The sequence below is a fragment of the Leptodactylus fuscus genome, chromosome 1, assembly GCF_031893055.1.
Source record: "Leptodactylus fuscus isolate aLepFus1 chromosome 1, aLepFus1.hap2, whole genome shotgun sequence".
Taxonomy (NCBI): domain Eukaryota; kingdom Metazoa; phylum Chordata; class Amphibia; order Anura; family Leptodactylidae; genus Leptodactylus; species Leptodactylus fuscus.
The window spans coordinates 168241576-168258697 of record NC_134265.1 but is presented as its reverse complement, the minus strand read 5'-3'; the positions used below and the strand labels follow the sequence as shown (position 1 = coordinate 168258697).

Genomic DNA, 17122 nt, shown 5'->3' with positions numbered 1-17122 from the left:
TGCAGTTCCATTGAAGTCACGCTGTAAGCTGATGGCCTGCCAGGTAATGGAGGGGGTGTACATCTCACCCAGACTACTAAGGTTGGTGAGATGAGAAAACTCCAGGAAGAATGTTTCTCAGCAGATAATTCTGTCTGCTGAGTGTTATTTCAAAGTTCCGGTTACTGGGCTGGATTTTTAGGAATGGCAGGTAGGTTGGTAGTGGGACCTGTCATTCCAACCCCCCTCCAGTCCACACTTTGCGCTTGTTCCTGCTGCGACTCAGCTGAAGAGAGTCTCCTCGTCAAGGAGGCTTAAGAAGTTGCTCCAGCAGCAACACTTTGGCAGAGCTTGGCTGGAGAGCAAACAGAGAAGTCATGTTTTTGGAGCTGTGTCCTGAATGATTGGCTTTTGGATTTCTGATATTCTAGGTGAGGTAACCTATTCTATATTTAGTTAGAGCCTAGCCGGGCAGGGATTTATTTTTGTATTGTTTCCTTTTGTTGCTGCACTACCTTTTTTTTAGTGAAAATAAACTCTACCTTTGTTTTGGACTAAAGAAACTGGACTTTTGTGTCTATGCCACCCCACCTAGCAACCCCAGACCCTGACAACGTTAATGGGACTCAGTTGCTCCAAGCTGTAATAACAACAGAAAGCCACTACTATAAGTAAGGAGCTGTGCCTGGTAAAATTAAGAAGGTAATGATGCGTTTACTGGAGTATTGTGGCACCTTCGGTGAACTGATCATGGGGTGCTGTTCCCACTGATCTGATAATTGATGGTTTATAAGTTCTGTAGTCATGGAGAATCCCTTTAATGCAGAGTTAAAGTTGAAACTAGAAAAGGAAAATATTAGTATTTTATTATTTTCTGAACAACTTGGTGTTTTAAATGTCATTACTCTCTCGCTATTCTGTGTTTTTCAGTTGTCATTCACTTTCTAGTCATCTACAAAATAACAACATTTATGTAACGCAGGTGTTGCCATGGGCTTCTTATAATGGCTACTCCTTTGTGGTCTCTCACTGTTATTTTCAGGGTGTACATTTAATTGCTGCCTTATGCCCTTAGGGAACGTAACACTCATTTAAGCTCAGAAGGAAACGAACAATTAAGCAGTATATGGTGATTTTAATTAGAAGAATCGGTCTCAGAAGGTAGACTGCAGTAGCATGGGAAACAACTGTACAAAAAAATATCACTGCTGGTGAATATACATTGCATAAACAATAAAGAATGTGCTTGCCTTACCCTGAAGAATCCTTAACAAGCTTTCATCTGTCTCCATTTCCACTTGCTCAAGACAAAGTTGTTTGATCTCATCAAGGGATAAGTCCTACAGTATAAATAACAAGATATATGGATTTCCTTAAAGCAAACATTATCAAATGCAAAATGATGCTCACCTTAGTTAGCAGTTTTGACCCCTCTAGACAGATGACTTGGAGAGGTATTTGAGGCTTTTTTTTTTCTTTTAAAAAGGCATGCTAAAGACAGACACATCCTACTCTATCTTGCTGCAGTTTTCACGGCAGAATCACCGTGGTAAATGCGGCATGTGGTCCCACGCTTCATTAGCTCTATTGTATTTGAGGCTAATAAAACATGCAAATGTGTCTTTCTTTCCACAGGTTCTACAGGGCCAGTTATGTAGAGCATTTTAAGGAGGATCTATTCACTTCCATTGAAATTCTGATGCTGTCCAGGTCCCCACTTTTATACACTTCTTGTTTCTCTTACATGCCTGTAGATGCTTCTTGAGTCAATCATTAGACTGAGCGGTGACCTACCTCAGTCAGATACTGACTAAGCAGGTATCTACAAACTGTGGGGAACCGCTCAGGTAGATGCTTGTAGCAGTGCAGGAAACAGGGGCACAGACACTGGATTGCACACAGGTTCAGGCTTTATTCACTAATTAACTGCCATTGCAAAGCCACAGGTTAAACAAAACAAAACCCTTCTCGGCTGAGAACTAACTTAAACATAAGGAAACTTTTCCCTAACTATACAGGAGCCTGGCTACCAGTCTCCCACCTTGGCAATAACAACAGTTGGCACAGTACCTGCTTTGGAGGTCCGGTCTGGACAGTTCAACTCTGTCTGTGTGGTGCCACACTCCTAGTCTTCACACTCAGACTGTTATTAGGGCCTGATTAGTCAGCTGACCTCCCTGGTGTGGGTCTTTACCAAACACCCTTTAGCTGCCTGGCTGGGACATACCTGTCTTCCCAGACCACACCCTTCACTCTCTCACAAAGCACTTCCTCTGTGTCAGAAAGAGAGAACAGGAGGGACCAGGATAGCATCAGAACCCAGAATGCCAGGCTAGTAAAAATTATTATTTTTTTAATGCAACCATGTGTAGCAGTTTTATGTAAATTATTATTTCCCAAAATAAAAAAAATCTCTTTAACCACCACATCTAGGCCATTTTCAGGCTTTTTGGTGTATGCAGCTTTGAAATTTCAGCTATGACTAAGAGAGGATCCCTCTCAAAACGCGTCAGCTAGCGCTGCACTTACCACACCATGCTACACCATCTTGTGTCTGCGATTGTTATATTTTAAATTTTGAAATTAATAAAAAAGATTTTTTAACTAAACAAGGACATGCTGGACTACCATCTTTTATATCACAGCAATTTGAAATTTATAACTTTTTTTCTTTTTGAGTTATTCTAGGTTCACACATGCGTTCGGGTTTCCGCTTGGGGGCGCGAAAAAAACAAAAACCCAATCCGCTTACAAACAGGTTATCCACAGAAACCTGTGGACCCCATAGACTATAAAGGGGTCCCCCGGGTTCCGCCCAGTTTCCACCCGAAAAATGCAGAGAGAAAAGCAGGACTTTTCTCACTGCATTTTTCAAGCGGAATGGGGGACGGAATCCACGAATGGTCACCCAGCGCGAGTGTTGTACACTGCAACTCAGTCTAGAAATAAGTTATTAAAAGAGATTTTACATTTTCAAAAGTTCACAAGATAACCCTTTCCTGATAGGAAAAGTGATCCCTTTGGAAGATGAAACAGATTACACTTACTGCTATAATAAAAATGGTAATCCGGTGCTTAAGGTTGGGGCACCACGTAAATTTGGCTGCAATGCCACAGTTTGGCTACAGTGTTTTACAGTACCTGCAAAGTGGATGGGATTCTGGCTAATCCCATCCAGACATTGCAGAAAAATATGTGCAGCAGAGATGCTGCGATTTAAAAACCATTGCGTTTTTGTAAATTGCGGCATGTCAATTATACATACAGAAATACTCTCGTTTTCCTCTGCGGACTTCCTGTGAAAAGCGCTGCAGGAAAAAGATTGATCCGTATCCGCCACTGTTTTTCGGTTTACAGTCTGCCAATGGATTTGGTACTACATGCTGGATATGCAAACGTTGGCACCCTATCTTCAAAAGGTTACAAACTTTTCTGCGAAGTTACCAGTAATATGGTACATTTATTACCTTCAGCATATCAGGAAGCATTTTCTTCAGTTTCTTGTCCCCAAGTACCCGGAAGCAGTGCTCGAGCATCTCTTTCCTGTCAGAAATGTAAAAGCTTATAGGCTTCAGCGGTACACTCAGATCTAGTCCTCCTTCTTCTATATCACTCAGCTCTTCAACATCTTCTTCTTTTGTTCCAGCAAACACAGCAGAGGACTCTGGTTCCTAAAAATGAGAAAGGGGACATGTAATCATAAACCTAACAATGATCTTATAAACACATCTTTCTTTCTACTACCCTTACTACCGTTAACAATATTTTGCTCTGATGTTCAATGGGTTATATTCTCACCTCAGCAAGTCATGGCCAAGACAGTAATAACCAGACACAAGTCCAAACCACCAAGGTGGGTCTTACAGAAACAGGCAAGTGGTGATGCTCTACACAGTTTCTGGAAATACCAAAAGAAGTGAATGGAAGCCAAAGAAGGGGTGTAATAGTTCTGCTTGGCTACCACCACCCTGATAGTTGGGACTTGTGCCCAGTAATTCCCATGTTACCCATGATTGGTTGATATGAGACTAACTCTCCGTCATAATTTTCAGTACCTCTGCTTATTTTCATAAAGATGTACTAATCATGTTAAAATTTTAAAAGTATGTTCACACATGGCAGGTTTTTTTTTTTTTTTTTGTAGATTGTGAGCCCCACATAGAGCTCACAATGTACATTTTTCCCTATCAGTATGTCTTTTTTTGGAATATGGGATGGAAATCCATGCAAACATGGGGAGAACATACAAACTCCTTGCAGATGGTTTTTTGCCCTTGGCGGGATTTGAACACCAGGACTCCAGCGCTGCAAGGCTGCAGTGCTGACCACTGAGCCACCGTGTGGCCCCACACATGGCAGGTTTGCTACTGAGACTTCTGTATCTGAATACATCCATACTGTACAAGTGAACGGGATTTTTTCTGCAGCACACACATGGTTTTTTAAAAACCATCTTCACATACACTGGATGGTTGCAAAAATGTCTACAGATGCCTGCCTGTATGTGTTTGCACCCTGAAGCCTATTCCCTGTCATATGCACAGCATAGTAGATAACATCAGTACCACTACCAGAGTAACAAGAAGAGTACAGAACATAGAGAAGGCACCTAAATAACATCAGCACCACTACCCCAGTAACAAGAAGAGTACAGTACAAAGACAAGGCACCTAGATAACATCAGTACCACTACCCCAGTAACAAGAGGAGTACAGAGCATAGACAAGGACACCCAGATAACATCAGTACCACTACCAGAGTAACAAGAAGAATACAGTACAAAGACAAGGCACCTAGATAACATCAGTACCACTACCCCAGTAACAAAAAGAGTACAGAACATAGACAAGGACACCCAGATAACATCAGTACCACTACCCCAGTAACAAGAAGAATACAGTACAAAGACAAGGCACCAAGATAACATCAGTACCACTACCCCAGTAACAAGAGGAGGACAGAACATAGACAAGGACACCCAGATAACATCAGTACCACTACCACAGTAACAAGAGGAGTACAGAGCATAGACAAGGACACCCAGATAACATCAGTACCACTACCAGAGTAACAAGAAGAATACAGTACAAAGACAAGGCACCTAGATAACATCAGCACCACTACCCCAGTAACAAGAAGAGTACAGAACATAGACAAGGACACCCAGATAACATCAGTACCACTACCCCAGTAACAAGAAGAATACAGTACAAAGACAAGGCACCAAGATAACATCAGTACCACTACCCCAGTAACAAGAGGAGGACAGAACATAGACAAGGACACCCAGATAACATCAGTACCACTACCACAGTAACAAGAAGAATACAGTACTGGGGTAGTGGTGCTGATGTTATTTAGGTGTCTAGGTGTCTTTACAAGGCACCTAGATAACATCAGTACCACTACCCCAGTAACAAGAAGAATACAGAACATAGAGAAGGCACCTAAATAACATCAGCACCACTACCCCAGTAACAAGAAGAGTACAGTACAAAGACAAGGCACCTAGATAACATCAGTACCACTACCCCAGTAACAAGAGGAGTAAAGAGCATAGACAAGGACACCCAGATAACATCAGTACCACTACCAGAGTAACAAGAAGAATACAGTACAAAGACAAGGCACCTAGATAACATCAGTACCACTACCCCAGTAACAAAAAGAGTACAGAACATAGACAAGGACACCCAGATAACATCAGTACCACTACCCCAGTAACAAGAAGAATACAGTACAAAGACAAGGCACCAAGATAACATCAGTACCACTACCCCAGTAACAAGAGGAGGACAGAACATAGACAAGGACACCCAGATAACATCAGTACCACTACCACAGTAACAAGAAGAATACAGTACTGGGGTAGTGGTGCTGATGTTATTTAGGTGTCTAGGTGTCTTTACAAGGCACCTAGATAACATCAGTACCACTACCCCAGTAACAAGAAGAATACAGAACATAGAGAAGGCACCTAAATAACATCAGCACCACTACCCCAGTAACAAGAAGAGTACAGTACAAAGACAAGGCACCTAGATAACATCAGTACCACTACCCCAGTAACAAGAGGAGTACAGAGCATAGACAAGGACACCCAGATAACATCAGTACCACTACCAGAGTAACAAGAAGAATACAGTACAAAGACAAGGCACCTAGATAACATCAGTACCACTACCCCAGTAACAAAAAGAGTACAGAACATAGACAAGGACACCCAGATAACATCAGTACCACTACCCCAGTAACAAGAAGAATACAGTACAAAGACAAGGCACTAAGATGACATCAGTACCACTACCCCAGTAACAAGAGGAGGACAGAACATAGACAAGGACACCCAGATAACATCAGTACCACTACCACAGTAACAAGAAGAATACAGTACTGGGGTAGTGGTGCTGATGTTATTTAGGTGTCTAGGTGTCTTTACAAGGCACCTAGATAACATCAGTACCACTACCCCAGTAACAAGAAGAGTACAGTACTGGGGTAGTGGTGCTGATGTTATTTAGGTGTCTAGGTGTCTTTACAAGGCACCTAGATAACATCAGTACCACTACCCCAGTAACAAGAAGAGTACAGAACATAGAGAAGGCACCTAAATAACATCAGTACCACTACCCCAGTAACAAGAGGAGTTCAGTACAAACACAAGGCACCTAAATAACATCAGTACCACTACCCCAGTAGCAAGAAGAATACAGTACAAAGACAAGGCACCTAAATAACATCAGTACCACTACCCCAGTAACAAGAGGAGTTCAGTACAAACACAAGGCACCTAAATAACATCAGTACCACTACCCCAGTAGCAAGAAGAATACAGTACAAAGACAAGGCACCTAAATAACATCAGTACCACTACCCCAGTAACAAGAAGAGTACAGTACAAAGACAAGGCACATAAATAACATCAGTACCACTACCCCAGTAGCAAGAAGAATACAGAACATAGAGAAGGCACCTAAATAACATCAGTACCACTACCAGAGTAACAAGAAGAATACAGTACAAAGTCAAGGCGCCTAGATAACATCAGCACCACTACCCCAGTAACAAGAAGAATACAGAACATAGAGAAGGCACCTAAATAACATCAGCACCACTACCCCAGTAACAAGAAGAGTACAGTACATAGAGAAGGCACCTAGATAACATCAGTACCACTACCCCAGTAACAAGAAGAGTACAGAACATAGACAAGGCACCCAGATAACATCAGTACCACTACCCCAGTAACAAGAAGAATACAGAACATAGACAAGGCACCCAGATAACATCAGCACCACTACCCCAGTAACAAGAAGAGTACAGAACATAGACAAGGCACCCAGATAACATCAGCACCACTACCCCAGTAACAAGAGGAGGACAGAACATAGACAAGGCACCCAGATAACATCAGCACCACTACCCCAGTAACAAGAAGAATACAGAACATAGAGAAGGCACCCAGATAACATCAGCACCACTACCCCAGTAACAAGAAGAATACAGAACATAGACAAGGCACCTAGATAACATCAGCACCACTACCCCAGTAACAAGAAGAGTACAGAACATAGACAAGGCACCTAGATAACATCAGTACTACTACCCCAGTAACAAGAAGAATACAGGACATAGAGAAGGCACCTAGATAACATCAGTACCACTACTCCAGTAACAAGAAGAGTACAGGACATAGAGAAGGCACCTAGATAACATCAGTACCACTACCCCAGTAACAAGAAGAATACAGGACATAGACAAGGCACCCAGATAACATCAGCACCACTACCCCAGTAACAAGAGGAGGACAGAACATAGACAAGGCACCCAGATAACATCAGCACCACTACCCCAGTAACAAGAAGAGTACAGGACATAGAGAAGGCACCTAGATAACATCAGTACCACTACCCCAGTAACAAGAAGAATACAGAACATAGAGAAGGCACCCAGATAACATCAGCACCACTACCCCAGTAACAAGAAGAATACAGAACATAGACAAGGCACCTAGATAACATCAGCACCACTACCCCAGTAACAAGAAGAGTACAGAACATAGACAAGGCACCTAGATAACATCAGTACTACTACCCCAGTAACAAGAAGAATACAGGACATAGAGAAGGCACCTAGATAACATCAGTACCACTACTCCAGTAACAAGAAGAGTACAGGACATAGAGAAGGCACCTAGATAACATCAGTACCACTACCCCAGTAACAAGAAGAGTACAGGACATAGAGAAGGCACCTAGATAACATCAGTACTACTACCCCAGTAACAAGAAGAATACAGAACATAGACAAGGCACCCAGATAACATCAGCACCACTACCCCAGTAACAAGAAGAATACAGGACATAGAGAAGGCACCTAGATAACATCAGCACCACTACCCCAGTAACAAGAAGAGTACAGGACATAGAGAAGTACCACTACCCCAGTAACAAGACTACAGTACATAGACAAGGCACCTGTTGGCTGCTCTCTGTGCTCCTCCTTTTCCTTTCCACCTGAGAGCCCGGGTCACAGGAGGTTGACCGCCGTCTCTTCTTCTTCTCTTTGGAGCTCTTCTTTACTCCGGTCATGGCTGCAGACAAGCCCAGCTGTGTTCTTCAAGAAACACTACACAGGGAAACAACGAACTCCCCACATGATACATACACCGGCTAGACCTATCACAGCGACTCAATTCCATGTCCCTAGCGACTTTCCGTACACAACACGTTAGAACGTAAGTGACGCAAATACTAGAGAATCCGGAGAAGCCATGCCAAGTGAGGGCATAGTACCATAGAAAAATATATAGAAGCAAAATGGCAGCGCTACATCAGGCACATTTGTATAGCAATGCGCTTGCGTAGTACATCTAGCTTTAAAGATAAAATTGAAAAAGAGGAAACAAACGGAATAGTCGCGTTTCCGGTGTTCGTAGTAGTCAGTGAGCGGGCAGAATCCTAGTCACGTGACTCAAACATGAGCGAAAGGAGAGTGAGTGTATGTATATGGATGTCTGACTAAGCAAACTATAGCCGCGGAACCGGCGGCCAGAGCCATAGTCCTCAGCAGTAGGAGCACCGTGTGCTGTCTGACAGGAGCTGCCCAGAAGCCAGAGGTTTATTGCCCCTCCTCTCTACGGGAGCTCGTGGAGTCTCTGTGGCCTCCTCGTACAGGTCTAGGCACTCAGTATGTGCAGTACGGGGCATTCTGCTGGATGGAGCATTGGACTGGAAACTCCCAATGCTTCCTTTCACGTGCGGTTTGGAGGCTGTGCCTCTTCTATACTGCAGGATAGCTCCTGGTCTATACAGCAGATGTATCCATAGGACTCTACCTGACACATCTAAAACGTGTCACCTCCATTATGCTGATATACCACAGGTATAGAATAGTGCTCTAAGCTACTCTATTCTGTACAAAAGTGGAGTGTTCAGAGCATGGTGTGAACAGAGCCTATATAATACTGCATAGAGGAGGCCCCCTAAGCAACTGGCTGTTTTTTTGCAGGTAAATTTTGAGGTGGATTGTGGTGCAAAACAACCTTCCAAGCTCGAGGTTAAAGGGGTTGTCCCATAACAAGGATCCTATCTATACTGCTAGTTTATGTGGATATAAGACTTTTCCTAAATACCATATTTTTCAGACTATAAGACGCACCTAGGTTTTAGAGGAGGAAAATAGGGAAGAAAATTTTTGAAGCAAAAAGTGGTAAAATATTTAATATATAGGAGTTGTAGTTTTTCAACAGCTGTAAGGCCACATTGACAGGTGTCCCTGCAGCTGTACGGGGACGCATAGAGTGTTTTTTTTGCGGGGTCAGATGTACTTTCTAGTTATACTATTTTGGGGAATGTCTATTGCTTAGATCACCTTTTATTTAAATCAGAGGTAAAACGGTGAAAAAAAACCCAAAACGGCGGTTTGAAAAATATCAGTAGACCGGGCATTTTCGGACACACGGATTCCTAATGTGTATGTGTTTTACAGTAATTTTCTACTTTTATATGTATTCTAAGGAAAGGGGGTGATTTAGAAGTTTTCTTTATTTTTTTAAAGCTTTTTTTTTTTTTTTTTCATTATTTATTGCCCCTTCCCCTTAGGTGGCTTGAACCTGCAATCATTTGATTGCAAGTCCCATAGACAGCAATAGAAATGTATTGCCGTCTATGGGAGATTCTCTACATTACTATTACGACTGGTCATAGACCAACTGCAATAGTAATATACAGCTGTCACCAGAACAGGTCGGCTCCTGCGACCTCGCTGCGCAGGAGCCGGCCTGCAACTTTAAAGGTATGGGTTGTATTCTATACACTTTGGGGGGGAAGGGGTTAAGTTTTAATGTCCGCAATTAGAATGCATTCTAATTGCGGGCATTAGCTTTGGGCCTCTGCGTATAGCGGAGACCTGGTTGCTATGGTGACCGCTCTGCAGCAGAGCGGCCGCCATTATTCTTACAGACCTGGCAATAGAACGGCGGATGCCGGGGCCTGCAGTATTGCCACACTCCTGTCACTGCAGGAAGCCAGCAGCGGCAGGAACATGGCGCACATTCGGACTATAAGACACACCCTCATTTTCCCCCCAGATTTGGGGGGGGGGGGTGCGTCTTAAAGTCCGAAAAAGGTACATTGCTTTATAAAAACTGCTTTGTTTGGTCGCTATCTTAATTTATTCACTTCATTGTTGACACTGGGCCTTGGGATTATCTGCTCATTTGTCAGGTGATATAGCTGCCTGCTCTCAGGGGGGAGGGAGGGGCTGACGAGCAACGGAGCGCCTCATATAGGGGAGGGGGAGGTGAGAGCTCCGGGATTACTGTGCTGGCTATCTTCAGCTTTTCCACTTATCAGCCGGTTTAATTGAATTTGGCTGATAAGGGCTGAGATAAGGAGTCCATTTCCTCTGTATGTAATGCAAGCTGACTCAAATCCAGCTCTGCTACATTAGTTTCCACATCAGCGTCATACTGTTGATCATAGCAGAGCAAGTGAAACCCCGCCCACCAATGTGCGAGAAATCCAGGAAGTGAAGAGAGTACAGAGCCTTCAGGCTGCAGAACAAGAATTATGGGAATACCCCTTTAAGGAAACAAAACCCTGTGTGCAAGGCAAAAGATAGATTCAGAAACTGCTTCTAAAACTGGAAGCAGATTTTTTTTTTTTTGTCTGACAAGTAAAAAAACCCCTGTGTGAACTCAGTCTAGTTTTTTTTTTTTTTTTTAACTAAGCGTGTCATTACACAGGCTTTAAAAAGGCTATTCTAGCATACCTGTCATTCCTTGATCCTCGCAGCCATACTTTAATTAAACTAGTTTTCTTCATATGCAAATTTATCTTCAGGGAGCATTGGGGGCGTTATCCTTGTGCCCCAAGCACCCTTGCATCATCAGACGCCTCAGTTTCTCACTGTACCTGTCTTGAAAGCTGATCCCTCCTTCTACACCTCTTCACTGCTTCCAGAGCAGCTAGTCATGTATAGCACAATTAAAATCTCATACAGTAAATGACTTATTTTTTTCTTTTCTGTTAGGAACCTGCACTTCTTCCTCAGGTGCCCATTGTCCGTCTTCCACGGCCACCATCACCTTCTGGACGTGGTTTTGATCCATCCTCACCTCGAGCTTTGGCACACTGCAGCTCTGATGCCCATCAGAAAATTCGGTCTAATCTTCGCCTTTACTTCCTTCGCAGCCTTCTTGCCTCTTCAGGTCTTCCAGTCACATTTACACTTTACCAGCGTGTCACAGTATCAGCGGAGCGGTTTAATGCCTGTGATATAGAAGGACATAATTTCCAGGTCTCTAACCTGCAAACACCTCTAGGTGTGCAAAAGGAAGCTCTCATTCGTGGGCCGGATATTATCTCTTACTCCTTTCATCTGTAAGCGACTGCTGTAGTGTTCTTAATATGTGACCACCACTTTTTATGTTCATATTGGATGTAAGAATGCTGTTTTGTGATTGAACGACACATTGCTATTACATACATAAAGCCAGCTGCTATTAAGATGTTGTTTCATTTCAGCACTGGAGTTTCAGATATTGCAGATTTTCATTTGTAGGCAACCATAGGATGGTGCACATATTGCACTTTGGCTATATCATACATATCTGAAGGATCGTGGAAGTGTCTCTGTAAGGAACTGTATTCTCCCATTGAAGCATTACATCTAGGAGATATTAGTACACAGGTACAATTTTTTTTTATTTAATTCAAATGTTTTATTAAATTTTCAAATATATAAAGAAGACAACAGTACAGTACCGTATTTTCCGGACTATAAGGCGCACATAAAATCCTACGATTTCCTCAGAAATCGTAAGTGCGCCTTATAGTCCGGTGCGCCTTATATATGGAAGCGGCGGCACACGAGGAGTTAAGCGGCGGCCGCTGGCAAAGTCTGCCTGCCGCTTCCATACATTGCAATGGGAGCGCGCTATTCAAATAGTATTCGTTCATCTCTAACTTCAATTGTAACTTCTTACAATTGAAGTTAGAGATGCGCAAATACTATTTGAATAGCGCGCTCCCATTGCAATGTATGGAAGCGGCAGGCAGACTTTGCCGGCGGCCCCCGCTTCGAACGATTCTGCCATTAAAATAAGTTCTTTCCTCAGACCACGTCGGAATAGCCTTAAAGGCTATTCGTCTCCTACCTGTTACCATAGCCAGCCGCCGCCTTCTTCCCGAGCTGCGTCCTCCCCTTCTGTGTTGTCTTCTATGGGCCTCATGGATGCCGCATGCGCAGTCGGCTCTGGCTGCGAGAGCCTGTTAGAGCCGACTGCGCATGTGTCATCCCATGAGGCCCAAAGAAGACGACACAGAAGGGGCGGACGCAGCTCGGGAAGAAGGCGGCGGCTGGCTATGGTAACAGGTAGGAGACGAATAGCCTTTAAGACTATTCCGACGTGGTCAAGAGGACAGAACTTTTTAATGGTAGAATCCCTTTAACTCCTCGCGTGCCGAGCGCTTCCATTCATTTCAATGGAAGCGTGCCATTGAAATGAATAGAAGCGGCTGGCACGCGGGGGGTTAAGCAGCCGCCGGCAAAATCGGCGTGCCGCCGCTTTCCATCACATATAAGGCGCACCGGACAGCGCTGCGCCTTATAGTTCGGTGCGCCTTATATATATGGACCTAGGCAGGACTATAAGGCGCTCATGGGCAATGCGCCTTATAGTCCGGTGCGCCTTATAGTCCGCAAAATACGGTAGGTAAAATAAGAGAACAGCCGAGTAAATGAGCACAGAACCAAAAATCATGGCCTTCCAGACTATAAGAGCTATCAGGAACAAGTCCAAGCGCAACACTTCAGCTTAAAAGGGGCCATAATAACATATAGCAATATAAAAGTAGAAAATAGGAAAGGGGGGGAGGTTGGGGGGAATGAAAGAGAACATGGGGAAATAGGAGAGGGGGGGATGGAAGGTAGGGGGGGGGGGGGAGAAAATGGGGGAGAGCAAAACAAGCCCTAAATCAAGACAATAAATGAGAACAAGGACAGTCCATATATCCCGCTAGAAACAAGGCAAATGGAACCATCAACCCTCAGCAGAGGCAGACGCTGCATCCATAGATCCTGGTCGACTCAGTGGGAGCTGCCAAGTCGCCGGTAGCATTATCGAATCTTCCTGCACCGGCATCCAAGAAGGAACAGAGATAGGAGAGATATTCAAAGCTTCCCAAAGGCGCTCCAAATCCTGAGGCATACGAGCCACAGGTCTCTTTCCATCATGAAGTACCGAAAAGCCAAAGGGAAATAACCAGGCATAGCTAAATCCCTTAGCTTGGAGATAATCCAAAAGAGGTTTCAAAACTCGGCGCTTCTGAAGAGTAGAAGGTGCTAAGTCCTGGTACAGCTTCAGCAAGTGACCCTCATATGACAAATCAGCTGCATCCCTAGCTGCTCGAAGAAGATTCACAGTATGCATATGGGGAAAAAAGGGCACACACCCCATCCCGTGGCAGGGCCCCTGCACTCGGTTTGTGGCGAATGGCCCTGTGGATCCACTCCAACTCCATTTTTGAAGCGACATCCTCACCAACCAACGAGGAGAAGATACTGGCTGCAATATTGGACATATGGCATATGAGGAATGGAGAGGTGCATGTACCAGCCTGACAACCATTCATAAAGGGTACTTAAAAGTGCCCTTATTCTGATCAGTGGAGGTCTGAGCAGTTGGGCCCCGAACAGTTTCCAAGTTATCCTCTATGCTATGGCTAGGAAAACTTTTTAAGATGAAGCTTGATATTCATGTCTTCTAGAGTGTCTGTCACTCTTCCTGTCTCCTCATATTATTTATATATTTTTTTTGCCAGCAGTATCACAACCAAGATAAAAAAAAATCTCTTTTCCTTTCTCAGACCGTATACGCATAAAAAAGCAGTTACCTAAGGAAATCCGTGGACCCCATAGACTATAATAGGGTCCGTCTGGTTTCTGCTCAGTTTCTGGATGAAACATGCGGAGAACAGTGCTGCTTGCAGGACTTTTCTCTCTGCATGTTTTATGCAGAAACCACACGGACCCCATTATAGTTTATGGGGTCTGCGTTTTTCCCAGGTGACCGTTTTTTTTATGTGTATAGGTTTCCGTTCAGGAGGTGGGGAGAGCCTGCAAGCGGACTTCCCAAATGGAAATGCAGATGTGAACTGGGCCTTAGGCCTTATTTGTATGTCAGTATCTTGCAGTAGTGATTGTGAGCCAATACTACATGTGGAGACTACACAGAGATAATTGTAATGGAAAGATTTACATTGGTTCTCGGCTTACAACATGGTCCTGGTTTTGGTTCACAGTCACGGATTGAAAATATTGACTAAGGTTGCGGTCACATCAGTGTTGGGTGACCATTGGGGATTCTGTCCCCTATTATGCTTAACCCCTTAAGGACCAGGCCATTTTTTGGTTTCGCATTTTCGTTTTTCCCTCCTCACATTTCAAGAGCCATAACTTTTTCATTTTTCAGTTCACAGAGTCACATGATAGCTTATTGTTTGCGGGACAAATTGTACTTTGTAATGGCACCATTCAATATGCTGTGCAATGTACTGGGAAGCTGGAAAAAAATTCAGAATGAGGCGCAATTGGAGAAAAAATGCATTTGCACCATTTTCTTATGGGTTTAATTTTTACAGCATTCACTGTTTGGTACAAATGACATGTTACCTGTGTTCTACGTGTCAGTACAAACGCGGTGATACCAAATTTATATAGTATTTGAAATTTTTTGATACTTTTTAAAAAATGATAAACTTTGCAAAATAGAAAAAAAAATTTGTGTCATCATGTTCTAACACCCGTAACTTTTTCATATTTCCATGTATGGAGCTGGTTGTGGTGTCTTTTTATGCGGGACAAGATGACGTTTCTATTGATACCATTTGGGGAAAGATCCGATGGTTTGATCACTTTTTATTCAATTTTTTATAGGAGGCAAAGTGTTGAAAAAAACGCTTTTTGGCTGTTTTTATTTTTTTTGCCGCTACGCCGTTCGCAGTACGGGATAAATGTTTTAATATTCTAATAGTTCAGGCATTTTGGAGCGCAGGGATACCTAATATGTTTATGTGTAATGTTCTTTAATTACTTTTATAGCTGATCTAGGGAAAGGGGGGTGATTTGAACTTTTATATTTTTTTTATTTTTTTAATACTTTTAAAAACTTTTTTTTTTCTTCTGTTACATTTATGATCAGACCCCTTAGGTACCTTGAAACCTAGGGAGTCTGATCGCTCATACTATTCACTGCAATACTACAGTACTGCAGTGAATAGCAGAATCCCAGCACTTTTATTAGACGATGCCTCTGGCATCGTCTAATAGATCTCGGGCAGAGACAAGCCTGGAAGCCTTCAATAGGCTTCCGGCTGTCATAGCAACCGATCACCGCCCTCATGTGACGTTCAGGAGGGCGGCGATCGGCGAAACATGGCGGCGCCCATGCCGCCGGCGCCGTTTACACACTGCGGTCACGTTTGACCGCAGTGTGTAAAGGGTTAACAGCAGCGATCGGCTCGGGCACCGACCGCTGCTGTTAGTGGCAGGTCCTGGCTGTATTATACAGCCGGCATCTGCCGTGTATGGAGCGAGCTCAGCGTGTGAGCTCGCTCCATACATCCCCATGCGACCCATGACGTACAGTTACGTCAAGGGTCGCTAAGGGGTTAAATTATGTGGAGAATCCTGCAAGCAGGACTTTTCTGTTCGCCGATTTCAGGCAGAAACCCAGCTGACCCCATTATAGTCTTTGAGGTCTGTGGGTAACCACTAGAGTTGAGCGAATACTATTCGAAACTGCCGTTTTGAATAGCACGCTCCCATAGGAATGAATGGGAGCGGCCAGTGTGCAGGGGATTAACCCCTTCCCGCCGATGGCATTTTTTGATTTTCGTTTTTCGTTTTTGACTCCCCTCCTTCTAAACCCCATAACTTTTTTATTTCTCCGCTGGGTCATTCCATATCAAGTGATCCAAATAGGAATATTTTTTTTACCTGACGTCTTTGGATTTTTTTTATTTTTATTTTTTATGAAGTACAACTTAAGTTAATTACAAATAAAAAGTTTCGAATTTTTTTCTTCATGAGTTAATTTTTTATAGACTTCTAAAGTTTAGAAAAAGTGTGAATTTTGGCCTGGTATGGCTTTACATTTTTTAACATATCTTGGGCTAGAATTAAGATAAATAGGTGGGAGTGGCATCATTTTTCTCAGAGCGATACAGGCTTTCATTTGATATGTCACAAGATGATGTTTCTTTATATTTTGTTGTGGAGAAATCAAATTCAAAATTTTGATGCGCAATTGTGAAAAAAAACGTATGTTTTAAAATTGTGAAAAAATGCATTTGTGTTACTTGTGTTCTTGGTTATATTTGTACAGGTTTTCAACTTGGGACCAAATTGGGATCAATTTTTTTTTTTTAAGCCTTGAATCATCTGATTTTATGTTTTTGTGAGCTTCTTCCTTTTTTCTTTTCAAATTACAACTTGCTGAATTCAACATTTATATGCAACAATAAAAAATCATAAAAAACAAATACTGTAAGTGCCAGAACAAATACATCTTCTCATCAGAACACAATTTGTCCAGCATTTTCAACCTGAATGCATTGAACAAACCGAAAGAAAAAAG

General features: G+C 43.0%; 2 protein-coding genes across 5 annotated transcripts in view; one reads left to right on the top strand and one right to left on the bottom strand.

Annotated features, from left to right (window-relative positions):
• Positions 1-8705, bottom strand: part of CAAP1 (caspase activity and apoptosis inhibitor 1) — a 28235-nt gene extending 19530 nt beyond the window's left edge. The window contains exons 1-3 of the mRNA XM_075279336.1: positions 8457-8705; positions 3447-3650; positions 1235-1319 (exon numbers count right to left, since the gene is read on the bottom strand). Of these exons, the coding sequence (XP_075135437.1) occupies positions 1235-1319; positions 3447-3650; positions 8457-8570 (403 nt within the window). The 5' untranslated portion in view covers positions 8571-8705. The remainder of the gene's footprint in view (positions 1-1234; positions 1320-3446; positions 3651-8456) is intronic.
• Positions 8706-8881: 176 nt separating this feature from the next.
• On the top strand, positions 8882-12027 carry GEMIN7 (gem nuclear organelle associated protein 7). 4 transcript variants are annotated; one of them, XM_075263732.1, is made up of 2 exons: positions 8882-8973; positions 11515-12021. In XM_075263732.1, the coding sequence occupies exons 1-2, from the start codon at positions 8959-8961 to the stop codon at positions 11866-11868; spliced, it is 369 nt and encodes a 122-aa protein (XP_075119833.1). In that variant the 5' UTR covers positions 8882-8958; the 3' UTR covers positions 11869-12021. The 4 variants fall into 4 exon arrangements, 3 of the variants coding, with proteins under 3 accessions (XP_075119833.1, XP_075119823.1, XP_075119813.1); XM_075263722.1 differs by having other exon boundaries at positions 8888-8979; positions 11515-12019; XM_075263712.1 differs by lacking the exon at positions 8882-8973 and adding an exon at positions 8987-9363 and having other exon boundaries at positions 11515-12027.
• The last annotated feature ends 5095 nt before the right edge of the window (positions 12028-17122 follow it).

Excerpts from the sequence above, each read along its gene's own strand:
- GEMIN7 (XM_075263712.1), top strand. The coding sequence starts at position 9,223 with ATGCTTCCTTTCACGTGCGGTTTGGAGGCTGTGCCTCTTCTATACTGC. Across the intron at positions 9,364-11,514 it reads ATTATGCTGATATACCACAG|GAACCTGCACTTCTTCCTCA; the intron begins GTATAGAATAGT and ends CTTTTCTGTTAG.